Source organism: Bactrocera neohumeralis, unplaced genomic scaffold (assembly GCF_024586455.1).
Source record: "Bactrocera neohumeralis isolate Rockhampton unplaced genomic scaffold, APGP_CSIRO_Bneo_wtdbg2-racon-allhic-juicebox.fasta_v2 cluster10, whole genome shotgun sequence".
NCBI classification, from domain to species: Eukaryota; Metazoa; Arthropoda; class Insecta; order Diptera; family Tephritidae; genus Bactrocera; species Bactrocera neohumeralis.
The window spans coordinates 7377841-7398016 of NW_026089623.1; the positions used below are offsets into that span (position 1 = coordinate 7377841).

Consider the following 20176-nt stretch of genomic DNA (forward strand, 5'->3'; position numbering starts at 1 on the left):
TGCTAAGGTGCATTTAAAAGGTTGATACTGCTTTTGAAGCAATTGCCATAGATGGGGAGCCCATAATCTATTTTTGAAGTTAGCAAAGCTCTGACAACATTGACTAGTGTGTTCGGATGAATAAATGAATGCTTAGACGAGAGATATTTAACAATATTTAATCGTGACATTAACGAGTTTCTGACATATTTACAGTGAGCATTAAAATTATAATTAGAATCAAAAATTAATCCTAGTATTTTCAGCTGTGTTTTACATTCGATGTTAGTTTGGTTGTGGGTTAGTGAAATACCGTTGCAATTTTGCTTCCTACATACATGAAAGATATGTGTTTTGTCTAAGGAAAGACTCCAGTGACCAAGTCTCAATTCTGGTCTTAGTAAATAAGGATTGAGCTAAATTAACGTCAGAGACTTTTGTGTAGATTAGGACATCGTCAGCATAGATCTGGTGCTCAACTCCTATGTAATTTTTTATCATCCTACTAATATCATCGAAAGCAATGATAAAAAGGAGGGCTGAAAGAGGTGAGCCTTGCGGCGTACCATTAGAAAGCGGGAGTGTTGAAGAAAGAAAACCATTTACGTTGACTTTGAGTTTTCTGTTTGTGAGAAAGTTAGTAATAAAACGTATCATATTCTGGCCTATTTTCCATTTTCTAAGTTGTCGAATAATAATATGGGCTCCAATTTTTTCGAAAGCTCTGTGAAAGTCCAGAGATAGTACGGACACGTGGTTTTTGCTGGACAAAGCGTTAGTAATGAAGTAGTCAAGTTGGATTAAAGCATCTAACGTGCCTTGACCTTTTTTGTAGGCGACTTGATTCGGTGATATGAACTTGTTTCGCTGAGCATACCACATCAAGCGGTTAGCCACGATCTTTTCCAAAATTTTGCCCATACATGGAAGGAGGGAAATTGGCCTATAGTTAGCAAGTTCATCGGAGGATTTGTGTGGTTTAAGTATTGGTATAACACAGGACGTTTTCCAAAATTGGGGGTAGACACCAGTATTGAAAATTTTGTTATAAAGCTTTACCAATCGGAGCTTGAGACTTTTTGGCATATGTCTGATAATTGGATAAGAAATTTTATCTTGCCCCGGGGACTTACCCTTAACGGTAGATGCAACGAACTCGAATTCAGACAGTGAAATGCTGGTTTCTATTTGTTTAGCAGAAAAAGAAAGAGGGGACACGGAGTAGGAAGTATCGGACAGTGTGGTGGTTTTAGAGGTTTGAAACTGTGTGCTGAATGAAATATCTGAGCTTGTTTCAGAATAGTGGTTTGCAAATAACTCGGAAATATCGGATGGATTGGTTACTAAACCTGTTGGCCCCTTTACGCATTGAATGGCTAGATTTCTAGGCACTCCAGAAAGTTTTTTTAAAGCGTTCCATATTAACTTAGGACTAGACGAAGGATTTATTTTGCTTGTGAAATCCTGAAAACATTTACGCTTGGCCTGTTTTGCGGAACGACGGAAAGGAGCATTGGCTTTCCTGAAAGATATTAAGTTGACTAGTGATCGAGCGCGTTTGTATTCATACCAAGCTGTCTGTTTTTTTGCCCGCAATTCAGCGATTTCTTTATTCCACCAAGGAACACTCTTTGAACTTGCTTTTGGCTTTGTATGAGGAATGCTAACATTCGCTGCTGAACGGATAATTTTTGTTAACCTCGTACTTTCTTGGTTAGGGTTGTCAGATATTGGGGTATTATTGCCATTTATCTCGCAATGTGTCTGAAACTTCTCCCAATCAGCGTAATCAGTTTTGAATACCTTATTTATTTTGTGGTTTTTAGTTGTTGAACCTAGGTGCAATTTTAGTACAATGGGGAAGTGATCGCTTCCATGCAGGTGGTCGAGTATACTCCATTCGCACTCTGTGGCAAGTGTGTCGGTGCACATTGTAAGATCTACATGGGAAAAAGTGGAGTGAGTGGAAAAGTCGCGGATCCGTTATTCAAACATATTAAGTTAGAGGAAAGTAAAGCGTCTTCAATGCATTTGCCCCTCTTGTTGGCTATTGGAGAGCCCCATAGTGGACTTCATGCATTAAAATCACCAGCGAAAATTAAAGGAGCAGAAGCTTGGTTGATTAATTGCAGGATGTCTGTACTGGTAAAATGTTCATCTGGTGCAATATAGATAATGGTGATTTTTTTAACTAAGATAATTTCGATCGACATAGCCAGCAAGTTGGATTGAATGGCATTAATTTTGTGTGGAATATCTCTTCTTATGAGAATCGCAATACCTCTTTTACCTGTGCTAATATGTGGAAGATTGTGAAACATGCCAATGTACTGCTTAGGAGTAAAAGCCGACAAGTTGAAAGAGATGTGAGTTTCATTTAATAGTATAATAGCTGGGGCATGATCTTGTATTAATAATTGAAGCTCATTGTAATTATTAGTGTAGCCGTTTAAATTCCATTGCAATAATGGAATCATAAGATCTATGTAGGAAAAAAAGAAAAAGGGAAACAGAAGAGAGCTAGAATATCAACTCGTATGAGCAGTCAGTTGAAGCTGAGTGTCACCAATTGAGTACTAGTTCAAAAGAGAGTAAACGCTAAGCGTATTTATTCAGAGTCAATTTCTATTTGTTCAGTATGTTGAGTAGAGTATTTATTATCGTTGGAATTGCTTGTTGTTGGAAAGAGACTTTCGTGATTAGGTGGATTAGACTGCACGGTAGTGTTGGTAGTAGTGTTGTTGAAGTCAGTATATTTATTGAGCGAGTTTAAGGAGTTGTTTAAGTTAGAAATGAGAGAGGCTGTTGTTGGACTGAAAAGTTTGGGATTTAAGAAAGGGGCTTGTTGGGTACAGTTGTCGCTGATATTCTAGGCAAGTCATTGTCGGCAATTCTACGAGTATTTTTAGATTTTGTGGAATTGTTGATGGCTGAAATTTTTGTTGGTGTGTTGGATACAGAGGATACCTCTTTTGTAGGTTGAAGCACATGTGCAAAGCTAGCAGTGAGGGAAGGGAGGGAAGTATTTTCTCTATACTTTTTAAGGGCTTCGTGCAAACTGCACTTTTCTAGTGTCTTTATTTTTAAAATTTCTTTGGTTTGCATATACTTTGGACACGTATAGTCCGAAGAACGATGCTCGCCAGAACAATTCGCACACATAACTCGAATGCAGTCATTATCGTGTGGAGAAGGGAAATTGCAAATTTCGCATGTTGGGGAACCCTTACAATGTTTTTGCGTATGACCCAATTTTTGGCATGACCTGCAGCGCATTGGATTAGGCACGTACGGTCGCACAGAGGTCATCCTCCATGCGATGTTTATTTTGTTTGGAAGGGAATAACTGTTGAATGATATTAGCATAACACCAGTGGGCTTTATAACACCTTCAACTTTGCGAGTGAACTTATAAACCGCGGAAACTTCGTAAGAACTCAGTCCTTCTATTATTTCGCTTTCAGGCACATCGTTTAAAAACGGTGCGTAAATGGTGCCTTTGTTACAATTAAGATGTTGATGATAGCTAGCGCTAACAGCGCCAATGTTGAAAAGACATTTCGTTTTTATAAACTTTTCTGCTACTTGCTTATTTTTCACTAGCAGTAATAGGCTGCCGTCGCGTAATTCACTAATTTTGTTTATATCTTTGCTCACGGTAAGTAAGGCATTGTAAACACGAAAACAGGAAACCTTCGAAAGGGGTGTAGAATTCTCGTCGGATTTAATCACAATATACTTTGGGTCATCACTTTTTATTGGCGGTAAGTCAGGAAAAGCATCTTGCAGTTTTTGATACGATTTTTTACGTTTTGGTTGGGGACCTTGGGCCTGCGCAGCAAACCTGTTGTCCCCGAACTGGAAGCCCGCCGGGGGCATAGTGGAAAAATTATAATACACTGATATAAGTATTGGATTATATTTCTCACTTTAAATAAGTATTAATCGCGTTACTTAAGTAAGCAGACCGTAGTGCAAAAAAAAAGAACACCAAAAGAGAGCTATATGAATAGCTATAAACTCAGAGAAAGATGCTAACTCAACTGCTCAGTACGAGGTTTAGTCGGTGACTGTGTGTTTGAAAGTTAAAAGAGTTATGTACATTGAAATGGTTAAAAAATTAAAACATAATTAAAACAAAAGTACACCTTAATGCCAATAAAAGAACAAGAAATAAGAAGTTATACGAACAACCGTTAGCACGCACAAGAGTACATTTGAAACAAAAAGTGAAAGTGAACAGAACAAACAATATAATAACTGATACAAACCGTTAGATGCGAATTGAAAGTAAAACAATATAAAAAATTCAAGTGCTATATACAACTGTTAAGATACGCAATTGTTCGGTTAAAAAAAAGTGAACAAAAGAAATAACATACATACAGCTGCGAGCAGTGAAATAGGAGTGGGTGTTAGAGTTTTACATATTAGGTTGTCAAAAAAGTCTTGCTGTTAACACGTGTTTGATTGATTGTCGTTTCTTTTAAGTCGTTCGTGAGTTATAGCGTCGCAAACATGGAGCAAAATAAAGAGAAAATACGGCATATTTTACAGTACTACTACGATAAAGGCAAAAATCAAGCCGCCAATAAAATTTGTGCAGTTTATGGACCCGATACAGTTTCCATTTCCACCGTCCAACGATGGTTTCAACGTTTTCGTTCTAGTGTAGAGGTGGTCGAAGACGCGCCACGCTCCGGAAGGCCTGTCGTCGAAAATTGCCATAAAATCGCTGAATTGGTAGAAAGAGACCGACATAGTAGCAGCCGTAGCATCGGTCAAGAGCTGGGCATGAGTCATCAAAAACTCATTTAAAATTCAATAAAGAATACCGCAAGACTTTTTTGACAACCCATTATTTGTGAGTTATTCAAAATGCCAAACAATTTTAATATCCATTGAAATACAAAAGTGGATCATATGTATATTCCAGGCTATGTTTATTACTAAAAATATTTTGATTTGAATATGTTCAAGATATGTTTATTTACAAATATGTGTTTATGTATGAAAATTAGTGGAAGCAGTAAAATAGGAGTAAAGTATTAAAAATTTTTTTTTTTTTAATTCTGAAGGTTTTTTGCATGTTTCGTCTATACGAGATCTTAGTACTTGGTAGCATGGCCATGATTTTTGCTGCATTATAACGCTTCTTCATAGAATCTACGAGACTCTGGCATCTTTCCAGTAGTATGCTCTGCCATGATTTCTGCACTTCGGTCTATAACACCTTGTTGCGTTTCGCGACATTTTTTTTTTTAATTCTTCGCAAAGTCTTTAAGAATTGTATCTCAAAGACCTGTCTAAAATTTCATGAAGATCGGTTGAGTAGCTCTCGAGATATCTTGACAACTAACAAAAACACAGTTTCGAGTTCGTTTTAGGACAATATTCTAGAGGTATTGTAGAATTTAATTAGACACAAAAAAAATCGATTTTTTGAAAGCCGTAAACCCATGTATAAATTATAAAAATACGGGAAGATTTCAGCAATAATCATGGTAAGTTTCAATTTCTTAAACAATCGGGATAAAATCACAAACAACCGATCTTTTCAACACCACACCAGATTCACAGAACACAAAATCATAGCACACAATACAATCGTGGCGCGTGTCCACGGTTAAAAAGTTAAAAGTTATACATTATTTCCATCATATGTGACACTCCGCAAAGGAAAAGACTTTGAGTTGCAAGTATAGTTCCCTATTCTACTCTGGATCCGCCCCTGCATACAACTAGACCTTACAAACAACTTCATAATAACACCAAGTCTTCTCATAGAGAACCTGCACTTGAGCGGATTGAACGAAAATAAACAAAATTTGTTACCCTATATGGTCATAAACACGAGATTGAAAAACTAAAATTTATTAGATACTGGTGCTGAATTTGGCATAATAAATCCTAGACTTTGTAATCCGGAATGGAGACAACTTTCAATATTAAACTCCTAAACGGAAATGCCTCAAAAAACATACAGTACAACGTACCGCTTTTTTAAGATTTTCGGAAAGAAAATCAATTTGTCGATTTTAACGACATTAAAAAAGTCACTGAACAATTACCGAGAATTCTTATGAAGAATGCAATGCAATTTCCCGTTTTCTAGTGTTATACAACATAGGATTAGAACTAAGATTTACCAGCCTATTTAAACCAAACTTTATAGTTACCTGGTTGTGCATCGTGCTGAAGTAGATAAAAAACGGTATTTTCGACGGCAAGTGGCCACTACGAGTTTAATCGTACGCACAAGCAGCTTCCGCGACGTTTCAAAGGCTCATAAATCATGTTTTAAAATACTACATTAATAAAATATGTGTCTTATACCTGGACGATGTTTTATTTTTTTCTACTATTTCTTTTTTGAACATGTTGACTCCATAAGGAAAATTAAAAAAAACAAATTAAGAGAATCAAATTTGAAAGTTCAAGGCGAAAAGTGGCATTTTGCAGGATTTACAACGAAACTTTAACGAAATTAAACAATTTCTGGGCATTACGGGATATTATCGGAAATTTATACGTGATTATGCAAAGGTAGGCAACCTTCCAGTGGTCCGGTATTTAAAAAACAAATTGCGCTGTTAACAATAAAGATGTGAATTTTTAAACTATTTTGAAACATTAAAAAAGTTAATTACAAATGAGCCGGTTTTACAACCATCAGATTTCAATAAAAAAATTATACCTACTAACAACTGATGCATCTCAGTTTGCTATCAGTTCTAAGCCAAAGCGGCCATCCAATTTAGCTGACCACGAATTTCGAAATTCGACTATAGAAAAATATTTGATTGCTGTAGTTTGGTTAGTAAAACACTTTCGAACCTTTCTGTACGGTCGTAAATTTTTAAGTCAAACCAATCACAAACCTTTGACGTGGTTAAACAATCTCAAAGAACCTGACATGAAACTGCAAAGGGGAAAATTTTTTCTTAACGAGTACGATTTTGATATTACCTATATAAACGGTAAAGATAATATAGTAGCCAATAATTTAAGTAGATGCATAAAGAATGAGGACTGCAAAACCGCAATCTTTAACTTTTAACTCCTATAATAACACAATATATTCAACAACAAAAATGAGGCCCATTGATTTTATAATTAAAAATGATAATTCAGAATTTAACCAAAAAAGACACCATGAGTCAAATCTGTTGGATAATGTAGTAATTAAGAGAGAATTTTAAGAAATAAACCTAAAAACAAACAATTAAATAAATATGAACATAAAGGTAACTATGTGGTCGAAACATCAAATAAAAGAAGAATAATATTAATAAAACGCAATTATAGTGCATGTACAAATTCCAACCCGAATTAAAAAAAATAAAATTATATTTATGAATGTTTAAAGCGGTTATAAATTAGGGAACCTATGAAAAAATTAATTAAATAGTTATGTTAAGAATTTGACGCAAATTTTTTGAGGGTGGAGGTGTTATGTTTAAATATTCCACACATCTTATTATCTTATTCTTTACGCTTTACAACACTTAATTCTTAACTCAACACTTATTTCCTCTACCACTCCACCCTCCATTCACTTGTAAAATGTAGCCCATAAGCTTTTCCAATGTAACCATTTTGTAGTTCAGTTTAAATTCGACATTACATGAATAGTTCATCATAACTTAACTATTTGAAAAATTTCGATCGAAAACTCTTTCCGTATCGATGTCGGTAAAGCAGTTTACTTATGATAAAGCAGGTTATCGACGGTATCAATGATCAATTAAAAATCTATCTGCAGCTAATTCTTTCTATTTGTCACACTTTTTGTTTTAGGAATTTAACTTGTCTATTGATGCATCAATGTGTTCAAACTAATTGTAATTTTACAGAAACGATGCAATTGATAGTTAATTAATAATTTTTCATGTTCTTTAACTTGACATTTCTTTCTGTTATAGCACCCAACGCAGGCTACACATTTCATGAACACAATGTTTTTATACTCTTGCAACCAGTTGCTATAGAGTATTATAGTTTTGTCCGTGAAAGCTGTAACTTGAGTAAAAATTGAAATATCTCGATGAAACTTTGTATGTGGGTTCCTTAGTACAACAAAAAAATTCGAGTTCGTAGATGCGCGTAACCAGACCACTGCCACGCGCACAAATCGCAATTAACCGAAAACATATAAAGTGCCATAACTAAATACTAAATACAGGTATAAAACTGTAATTTGGTATAGAGGATCGCCGCTGCAAGGGACACCTGTGGAATTTTTTTTTAAAGTATGCGTGGCCCGCCCTCTAACAAGTTTAATGTACATATCTCCGAAACCGCTTAAAGTAGAACAACCAAATTTACTGAGTTCAAATCTTATAAGAACTTTTGCCGACAGTGTGAAAATGAATGAAATCGAAGGATAATCCCGCGCTCTCACTCTAATAACAACTGTTCAATCCCCCAGGTCCCGAATATTTAAACCCCGGTACCTACATCTGACTTTAGATCGAAAATATGTGAGTTATCCCAATGAGAATAAGAGATCGCGTTTTACTCATAACAGTGAATCTTTATGCCTTAAATCGATAAATTTTAGCGAAAACTTGACTTTGCCGCTATATAACTAATATCAGGATTTTCGAACAACCGGCTGATTTTACTCTATATGATTGGTCTTACACCTTAAAGTATTTCCCTGGCTTTGATTCTTGCAAAGTGCAAGAGTATAAAATCTTCGGTTGTACCCGACCTTAGCCCTCCCTTACTTGCCATTATTATTTTCATACAAAAGCAATTCCTATAACCGACGTGGGTACCATTTTGGTAATATTTCATTCAAATTATCTCTGATAAACGTGTTGTGTACAATTTTATAAATTCTTTTGATTTTTAGTGTTTTGAGCATTTTTTTGAAAGAACAATGAGTAAAATGGTCACAGCAAACAATTAATAATAACAAATTGCGCTGATGCCATCTGGTTCGCAGTGACTACGGAAACGGCTGACATTGGTATTTATTTACACATATATAAATTATAAATTTTTATGTATGTTGCTTCGAAACTCCGAAACGACTGGACTAATTCCAATGAAATTTTTGAAAGATGGCCCAACGAGTGTTCTTGTGAAGTTTGGTGGCGATCGGAGAATTACAAAAATTATAAGTAAATATTTTGAATTTTACAGCTGATATGCTATTGCTTTTATTACTCTATATCATTTAATTAAATATATTTAAGTAATGAATGATATTGAAGTGTAATGAACGATATTAAAACATATTAAAGTACAATAAAATATATCAGGCCTATTAAAGTACATATATCACTAAGCATATTAAAGTTTTACAGGTAAGTAATACTGTCGCGAATGTACTCTATCTGTATAATGTTATTATTCTTCATATATACATATATCTTATTTTACAGAATCATTGTAATTAATAAAAATGTCACTAAGAAAATCATCCATTGGTAGAATAACGTCCAAGTCTAAGAAAGTAAAGGAAAAAAAGAACGTCTGAAACAGCTGAGGAAGCAAGGCACGTTTCCACGAAAATCGTAACAGGATATCTATGAGCAGAATGACAGAAACAGCGTAATCATAGCTTCAGCAAAAGCGTGACAAAGTATCACTGCGAGCTACCGAGGCATTCAAAAGACGTCATTCACGACCAAAAGGCTCAGTCACGAAGAAAGAATTTAACTTGCGATATTCAATTACAATAAGCATGATAATTACAAAAATGGTTTGAAGTGCGCTAAAGAATCTTCTGGCAGCTGTTTTAACGGTAAAATCATTTTACCTACAAAAATTCATTTAATTATATTTCTGATGAAGCTATGAATTTCAAAAATTTTTTTTTAAATATTCGAAAATATAACTCAAAATAAACTCAAAGAATTTGATAATTCATTCCAGTTGGATGCCAAGTTCCTCGCCGGTGTTGCGCAATCAGTGCTGAAGTTAAACGGGGAATCGTTTGAGTCTTCTAGCTAAGCCCAGTGGATTTTTATAGAGCCTATAACGTTTTAGTCATGATTCATAAATAAAGTTTTATTGTATTGAAAAGTTTAAAATAACACAATTATAAATATAAATATAAAAATCATAGTAACTATGACCATAGACAAAACTTTTCACGACAGTCGGTTCTATGTAACCGGAACGGTCCCGAATTTTTATCCGGCCAAGGACTTGACGGTCCTCGGTACCATGCCTCGAAATCACTTCAGGAATGTTTTCTGCCCCTACAACAACGAAAATTCTTAAATCAATGCGAATAAAGAATTTCGGATATATATACCTTGACGAAATAAAGTTTTAGTTTTTTTTTAATTTGCCATAGTTTCATAATAAAAAATATTTACATTTACAATTTATTTATCTTTACCACTCATATGGTGTTGTCATATTCTCTTAATTTTATTTATGTTATTGAATTAATAAAGGGGCATCTATTTTCCTGGCGCATTTAAAATTTTTAGAATACATGTAAAATAGCTGCGCGATGTTGAACCACATACAGTGAATCAATAAAGTTTAGGTACAGTAACAATTTAGAGCAAAAATCGTTGAAACAACTAATTTCAACAAAAGTTTTAAAAACACCGTTATGTACATTCTAAGAACTGCATTATGCTGAACGTTACTGAGTTATAGGTGTGCCGTTGTCTGTCTTGTGGCGCCACTTAGACGCTGTGAATTAAAAAAGCAGCCAAAAAGTACTCAAAATAGTTTAAGTAAACTTCGTTCATCGTGTCATGTTGTTTTGGTTTTTGTTGCGTTTGGTTAATTTTTTTCAGTTATTTGTTTAAGCTGGACAGAAAACTACACATAACCAAGTGTAAAAGTGTAAAACTATAAACGTTTAGCGTATTTATTTGTCGAAATAAAAAAAATGGGCCGCGGTTTACAAATTTCGCTCAAAGAAAGAAAATTAATATTAAAATTATATTTGGAAAAGAAAACTCAACGGGAAATTGGAACAATAGTGGGGAAACGACATTCAAGTGTTTATAACATTTTCAAATAGTATACAAATAACGGAGATCTAAATATAAAACATAGTTCCGGTAGACCTAAAGTTTTAACGCCCTGCGAAGAACGCAATGTCATCACTGCAGTCAAGCGAAATCCTCGTATTTCAGCAGTAAAGATTACAAATAATATAAACGTCGAATTTCAAAAAAATGTAAGTCCTCAAACTGTGAGAAATGTGCTGCACAAAGCTGGTTATTACGGACGAACTGCGTGACGAAATCCATTCCATAAAAACAAATAAGAAAAAAATATTAAAATTTGCTAAAGAACATCTTGATAAATCAGAATGTTGTATTCATTGACGAATCAAAATTCAAAATTTTGGGGTCGGATGGAGTAATAAAGTGTGTAGGCGTGCCAATGCAGAGATGCAAGAAAATAACTTAATACCTACATAGTCTAAGAGCCCGTGACATCCAGACCTTCGTCATTTTATAAAAGCTGAAAGTTTGTTGAAGTATGCTTTGAACATAGGTAAGAACGATGGCAAAATGTGAAATTCGAGTCATCGTGGCTTTGGGAGGTAGCGGGTGGGACAGGTGCATAAAATAACAGCCAACTTTCGTTATTTTATAAAGCATAATTTTTTAATATGTTATTCGGAATAACATTACAAACCATCTTATTCATTGCCAGACACTTTTTATGGTTTTAGGGTGTCTGGCAAGGGATTGCTTTAATAAATTTTAATTCTACTTTCGTTATAGTATAAAAGTAAAATTTATATATGTTATTTGGGTGACTATTAGAAGATGTTTTCTCAGTTGCCAGACAGTTTCGACAGTTCCTACCTGGCCCAGACAAACATATTGGGTCCCTATACCAAGGGTATAGGTGCGAGCGCGAGGCAATATACAATCGTATAGGTGCGAGAGAGATAGCGCGTTAGGTCTTCACTGCGCGAGTTATTTTTTACATAGAGTAAAAAAGAGTCAAAAGAATATATTTTGAGCAGCACCGAAATGTGTACTTTTTATTTATAACTTATTACATGGTTCTCACTTCTATTTCTACTAACTAGTATGTTTACTTATTACTAGTTGATAGTTTGTTTAAATACAGATTGTATTATTTGTTTAGGTTTGATTACATACATATATATTATTTGCTTAAAAACATTTGCTTTGTTTTAAGATAAGGTTGTTGTGGTATTCAAACTCAGGGTTGTTTTGATACTTGTTTGTTTAGGATTGTTTGTTGTAGTGATGGTGCATTTAAATTGTTCCCACTCAATGTTGTTTTGGTGCATTCTGTTTGTTACTATTATAAGGAATATGTTCCTTAACTCGCGCGAAGCTTCTCGTTATTGTGCGGTAGATGTTTGTTATTTTGGGTTATAGTTATTTTGTATCAGTATAGTACACACTTGGCTATTTGTGGTGACGCTTTTAATATATAAAGTTTTATTAAAGCATTATAATCACGGAAAGGGCATAAAATTGTTTTGTGTGTAAGAAAAGTATGGAAAAACAACATTTTTTGGGAAGAGACTTTAAAAAAATGTGAATTAATTCTAAGATTACGAAAATTACATAATTTAAAATATAAGGACATTATTTTGCCTAGTGAATATACGGATGGTGTTTATCACAGGGAGTGCTACAAATCATTTACAGAATTAATGAAAAAATATTTTATCTCTGAATCGAACCGTTCAAAAAAATCCGTTGAAACAGTGACACCACATCAAACAGAGACAGCATACCAAACAGAAAATGAAGTAAGTATATATCATACTCTCACCTATCGTGTTTACCTGGTTTTACAACCATCTTATTTACAGTCTTCACTAAGGGACATAGCATCTACAGCAGTGGTGCGCACGCCTCAATACTACTACATTTTACGTTTGCGCTGCACAAACATTGCTATAGATTTTCGTAGCTTTCACTAGCTATAGAACATCAACCTTCAACCTCGCAGGAAAATGTGAGCGTGGCCGAAGTGGAAGAAGCGGGTGTCAATATTTAACTGCAAAATATCATCATTCCAAATTGAAAATGAGAATCTGAAGGAACTGTTGAATAATTACTTGATTTACAAATAGCAAAGTTTCAATGGCGAGTTTGGAAAAACTCAACAATTTTATTTGATTTATATAAATCTTATTCACCACTACTTACATTTCTTCAATTGTTTATTAATAATTATACGGTCCGCGATGTTAATGAAGCGTTTCAGTGAAAAAAATACGCAATTTTGATGGGAACAGTCTGCCACTCTGTAAATCGGAGCTATTCCAACAATTTCGACGTGCTAATTATATATCCACCATTTGGAATAATGCTCATATGAAAATGCGCGCGCATGTAATACATTATGTATATTGATAAGTTATAAAATCATGATTTAAATTTCTGAATGCGCACATGCGTATACATAATAAGATTATGATATGAGCATGTGCAGAGACATAAGATTAATATGATAGAAGATGCACATACATGCATAAAAAATTTGTTTATGTTCTCTGTGCGGGAGGTGTGTTTTGTACACATTTTTCGCTGTTCAAAATGAAATAAATATAAACGAAATTCTTCGTTGGGAGTGTATTTCTGTCTCTGCCTATTCTCTGCTTCGGCATATATGCCATGTCATCATATGCCGTAAATACATATATTTCTGTCTCTTCATATTCTCGGTTAGAATATGTGAGAGAATTGTAAAAAATGTTAAAATTGCGAGGCGAATTCCGACCTACAATAAGGGTATTCCATCAAACTCATAAATGCCTTGTATATATTGTTGTGATCAATTTAATATCTATTAGTAAGAAATATAATTAGGCTGTTCACGTTAAGCTGGTTATCGGGTTATGTGGTTATGTGATTAAGTGAACAACAACAAAATGCGGTATGACAAAATAACCAAAGTTGACCAACCTAGGCCCTTGTTTACAGATTATGTGGTTATTTGCTTATTTCCAGTGTTAGAAAGTCGTTGCAATTTTACTAAATGGCAGCACAAAAAATAAATAAAACTAAGCGAATGGCATTTCCATTTAAATTTTCTTATTAGAAAATCTGCTATTAACAGCTGTTTTTTGTTTACAATCAGCAAATTAAAATCAGAATAAAAAGCATCCAAAAGCATCAAAATTAATCAAAAATCTGCAAAAATCAACGAAAATCAACAAAAATCATCAAAGTAAGTAAAACGATAAAGTGCAAAACAAATATACAATTTTGTCATTTAGTTATACTATAATTTTAGTGTCTACAGAAATACGAAAGCGCCGGCGAGAAACGGAGGTGAAAAAATGGACGGAAGCCGAAATCAAAGCCGTGCTGTCCTATATGCAGGATCACCGAAACGTCGAGGTTAGTTTTCGACACATTAGTTATTTATGTATTTTAATTTAATCACATCTCCTTTAATTTCAGAAACCAACAGCGAAAATTTATTATAGTAAGTTGCTTGCAGTGACAAAAATTGAAGCAACGTGGAACATCTTAAAATGTAAGATTCGCTATTTAAAAAGCCAAATGAAATCGGCAGAACACTGGCTAAATTCCACGGGCGCTGGAGTAGAGGATGGCGATGTGGAGCTGACTGTGATGGGTAGATTTTTATATATATTTTAATATCAACTTTGGAATTAAATTGATTTGCTTTATTACAGATAAAGTGCTTAAAAGTTGTCCGCATTACAAACAATTAGCGGACATTTTGCTACGGAGAGGGAAGCTGAGGTGGTGGTAATGAGTTCCTCTGCAATGGAACTCGACTCTATAGAAAATGTTGTGCATGATTTGGAAGAGCCCGAACCCGAAGCGGAGGAAGAAAATGACACATCTCTATTGGCATCTGGCTCATCTGCGGCCAGCCCGTTTGTAAAAAAAATTAAGGCCAAACATCAAAACACTGCCATTGACAAACTGGCAACATTAGAAGCTGAAAGAATGAGCTTTCGGGAAAAACAGCTTCAATTTGAAACAGAAAAATTCAATTGGATGAAGCAAGTTGAAGCAAACAAACTTGAAAATGAAAAGACGAAGATCGAAAACGATTTCGAACTCAAAAAAATGGAGTTGGAGCAGAATGAAAGAATAAGGAAATTAGAAATTGAAATGAAGTATAAAAATAATAAAATAAACAACCAATAAACAAATAAATACTTTTCTTACTTGTTATTAAAACAAAAATATGAATTTTTATTGAAAAATTAAATTGTATAGTGCTTGTCTTTTTAGTTCGGGGGTAGGTGCAACAATAGCATCTCCATCATATTGGCATCCATGGGCTTCGACACTTTGCCTTTCAAAGTGTGAAGAATCTCGTCCTTCCAAGAGTATGTTGTGCAGGACACAGCAGACAAGTACCCATTTATTAAAAAATGTTTGACTTTCACGGTCTTTTATTTTTATCCGCATTTGTTTCAAACTACAAAACTTTTCTTTAAGAATACCGAAACAATTTTCGACTCTAACACGATACTGGCTATGTATTTTGTTGAATTTAGCTTGTCTTTCAGAGTCTGCTAAAGAAGAATTGCTTCGGTATGGTGTTATTAAATGTTTTGTCAACTTATACGCAGAATCCCCTGCAATCCACTCTTCTCCACTAAATAAGCTAGTTGTGTTTCTTCCAATATGAGATTTCCTAAATACTTTAGAATCGTGGTAGCTTCCGGGATTGCCCACTTCTGCATGTAATATGCGTAACTTATGGTCACATACGACTTGCAATTTGATAGAGTATATTCGTTGCCGAGAAAAATACACCTCATGATTTTTATTCAGCTTTTCGGCCAGTTTAATCTCGCTACCGTCAATGTAACCAATGCAATATGGTAATTCGCAGAATGTTTGGAAAACAAGTTCCCGGCGCTCTGCCGGTGCAGGCCAATGAATGAATTCGGGTAGTTTATTCAAAATTGCCGAAAAAACTCTTTTGGTGATATTGGTCAATGTACCTCCATCTCCCACACCAAAAGTTGTAGCGATTTTACGTATAGAAGCACTTTCACCCGATGAACCTAATCGGAGCAATACGATTGCGAGTTGCAAATCTACAGGTATTTGTAAACTTGAATTAGTAAAGTGCATATCATTAGAAAATATTTCTAGGAGATGAGCGAATTGTCATTTGCTGACGCGCAGCATTTGTAAAAATCTTCCATCGTCAAAGCAACACAGAACATTTTCTCGCCAATGAATAGATTTTGGAACATGTAGTTCATCCCCCCGTCTACTACAGATGATTAAAGTTATGTCCTCTAGCAGTTCATCTAGTACTTCATCCATTGCATTATGACACTCTTCAGGGCGCAAGATGTCTGCAAATTTTATACAAAGAATTTTTTGAACCCTTAAAATTCGGATTATTTAATAAGCACATACCTTCAATAAAGTCCATTTCCTGAATAGCAGAACTTATTTTAAAATCGATTATTTTGCTTTTTAAACTTTGTTTAGGCATTTTATAAGTAGGAATTTCATTGAACTAAAATTGTAAACAATGAACAGCTGTTTGTGTAAAAGTAAGCAAATAACCATATAACATAGGGTGCTCACGGAGCATAGAGGTTATTTTTAATCTAATAAGCACATAACCCGATAACCACCTTACCGTGAACAGCCTAAATATAACACAAAAATATTTATTAGTATAGTATATTATGTAAAAATTAAATAAAATTATTAGATATGCAAGTCAAAATTGACTATAAATATTACTATGCATGCATTCATACAAAATTATACTCAAATCATAATTATGTTTACATGTCAATATTGAATTGCCGACGGCAAAACGCAAAAGCATACATATTTGCATACATTGCGATTCCCAAGTTGAAAGAGAAATTGAAGCATGAAAATATCACAATGCTGTTGTTGGGAGCATCATAAGGAGCATGCCTACACATACATATTTATGTCTCTTCATATTCTTGGGCATGTGAGACAAGAACATAAAAAATTTGTTTATGTTCTCTGTGCGAGAGGTGTGTTTTGTACACATTTTTCGCTGTTCAAAATGAAATAAAATATAAACGAAAAGCAAAACGAAATTCTTCGTTGGGAGTGTATTTCTGTCTCTTCCTATTCTTTGCTTCGGCATATATGTAAGTATGCCATGTCATCATATGCCGTAAATACATATATTTCTGTCTCTTCATATTCTCGGTTAGAATATGTGAGAGAATTGTAAAAAATGTTAAAATTGCGAGGCGAATTCCGACCTACAATATGGGTATTCCATCAAACTCATAAATGCCTCATAAAATTCTTAAACTCGTAAAATTCTGTGCCTTATAAATGAGCTGTCAAAATTTGTAATATATGTATCGTATTTCTCGTATCATAAGCCTATTGTCTCGGTTTTACAATCAACCACAGTAATTACTGATGTACCCAATAATGAAAATAACGAATAAAACAATGAAAAAAAATAAAAGATCTATGCAAAAATATTAATTTACTAATGAAAACATAAAATAAATTTAAATATTTGTAGGAAATTAATATATGTATATGTGCATACATGTATAATTTGTACACACACATTCATATATATATACATATAGATAGAGCGAAAGAAGTTTCACTTCAGTCGTGTGGTCATAAGCACACTCACTTTTTTTTACAGAATCTAACGAAGAAGATGACACTGACAATGAACCAGAAGAAATATGGTGCAGCAGTGATGAAGAGTATGAAGAAAATTACGAAATTAATAGTAATGATGAATGCTATGAAGAATGTTTATAATTTTGTAAATTTCAAAAAAAATAAATCGCTTCTTTTAGTTTAATTTCGCATTAAATTTACCCATTAAATTCGCACCTATACGATTGTATATTGCCTCGCGCTCGCACCTATACCCTTAGTATAGGGACCCAATATGTTTGTCTGGGCCAGGTAGGAACTGTCTGGCAACTGAGAAAACATCTTCTAATAGTCACCCAAATAACATACAGGGTTACCCACTCGAAGTGTTACCAAATTCAAACTGCTATAACTACCACACTATTAATGACAGCGCGCTTAAATTTACACCAATAACAATTGTTACAAGCGTACAAAAACATTTTAGTCTGTGTCGTGTGAAAAAACACCAATAAAAAAAGTTATACGTGATGGAATTTAAACGTAATAGTGTGATTGCTTTATATTTGGCTGGAAAATCACAAGCAGCAATTGTTCGTCAGCTAAAACATCTCGAAGTGAACAAAATGTTTGTGTATCGCACTATAAATCGTTACAATGATACTGGCAGCATCGCAAAACGCCATGGAGGTGGTCATAAGAAAACAGCAACATCACCTGAGATGATTCGAAAAGTGAAGGCTCGACTTGAACGAAATCCACGTCGAAGTGGCAATCAAATGGCTAAAGAGCTGAAAATTTCGCAAAGTTCAATGCAACGACTGTTGAAAAATGAGCTAAAGGTCAAGCCTTACAAGTTCCAAAAAGGACACAGCCTTACACCGCTGCAAAAAAAAGTTAGACTCGAAAGAGCGAAGGAGTTGTTACACTTGCACGAACGTGGCAAATTTCCGAACATTGTGTTTTCTGATGAGAAGAATTTCCCTATTGAGCAATTCATAAACTCTCAAAATGACCGTGTTTACTTGACCGAACGCACGTACGAGAATTTAAGCCTACGAATGGCCACCCGAAGTAATTTCCCATCGCAAGTGATGGTATGGGCTGCCGTGACCGCTGATGGGCGCTCTCCAGTCGTTTTCATCGAGCCTGGTGTCAAAGTAAATGCGACTTATTATCGTGAAAATATTTTGGAAGGTGCTTTAGAGCCGTGGGCACGTAAACACTTCGGCCGGAAAGAATGGACGTTCCAACAAGACTCGGCGCCGTCACATAAAGCGAGAATTAACCAAGAGTGGTTAAAAAATCATGTTCCACGCTTCATTTCGTCGACACAATGGCTTTCGAATTCACCAGACGCAAATCCGATGGACTTTTCCATCTGGTCCATTTTAGAGAGCAAGGTGCGGACTAAAAAATACACCAGTATGGATGCGCTCAAGAAAGCGATTGTACGTGAATGGGCCAAAATACCACAAGCTCACATTCGTGCAGCATGCAACTCGTTTTTTGACCGTTTGAGGGCCATAGTCAAGGCAAAAGGTGGCCATATCGAGCTAAAGTGAATGGATTCTAAATTTTTGATTATTTTCATACATTTTTGTCATTGGAATCAATAAAAATATTATCAAACTAAAAAATTATAGTCGTTTGAATAGGTAACACTTCGAGTGGGTAACCCTGTATATAAATTTTAAAATGACGAAGGTCTGGATGTCACGGGCTCTTACTCTAACAGTGAAACATGGTGGGGTAAACATCATGGTATGGGGGTGTATGGCTGCATCTGGCGTGGGTAATTTAGAGTTTATAACATAAAATGAACAAATATATCTATCTGGATATTCTGAAGAAAAATTTGCGTCCAAGGCGTGAAAATACTGGGTCTTGACAGCAGCCAATTTCTTTTTCAACAAGTTAACGACCCTAAACACACGTCGTATCTAGTCCGTGAATGCCTTCTATATAACTGCAAGCAACTCCAAACGCCACCACAATCACCCGACATTAATCCTATAGAGCACATATGGGATTTGATAGAAAAAAAGATTTGAGAACGCAATATTTCGCCCAAGGATATCTTAAAAGCCGCTATAGGAATTGAATGGGCCAAAATTACAAAGTCTGAGACTAATGTGCCAGTAAAAAGCATGCATCGCCGTTTACAAGCAATAATTAAAGCTAAAGGAGGGCCCACAAAGTTAAATTATATTATCTTTTTTGTATAAATCATATTTGAATTCCTTTTCGTTTTTGCACCAAAATTTTATTGACGTTAAATCAATGGAATTTATGTTTTTGTTGTTATATTTTGTTGTGTTTATAGAAAAAAGTTACTGATTTTAAAATAAATGCATTAAAATATGTTCGTTATTGGAATTGACAAAAAAAATATTTTTTTTTACAAATTTTAATGAAGAATTTAGAGGTTTATTAGAGAAAATATTTATTAGACTGAAATATTGTAATAGCGTAGAAACAACAGCATGGGAGCGTAAAATTAAATATACAGTACTCTTATAACTACGTCAATGAATTAATTGATTTTTTTGGTAGTTTATACCTTTGAAAATAAAGTAGTAAAATTTCAAATCAATATCTCAAATGGGTTTTCTCTAAACAACATATTTCGAAAA

At 34.5% G+C, this 20176-nt stretch overlaps 2 protein-coding genes across 3 annotated transcripts in view; both read left to right on the top strand.

The window, feature by feature from the left end:
- Positions 1–20176, top strand: part of LOC126765048 (prolyl endopeptidase) — a 45682-nt gene that overhangs the window by 13914 nt on the left and 11592 nt on the right. The window lies entirely within an intron of this gene.
- LOC126765106 (uncharacterized) lies at positions 13713–15071 on the top strand. Its single transcript, XM_050482723.1, has 4 exons — positions 13713–14136; positions 14203–14309; positions 14373–14550; positions 14612–15071. Coding segments are annotated over exons 1-4 (366 nt in total). The 5' UTR covers positions 13713–14135; the 3' UTR covers positions 14692–15071.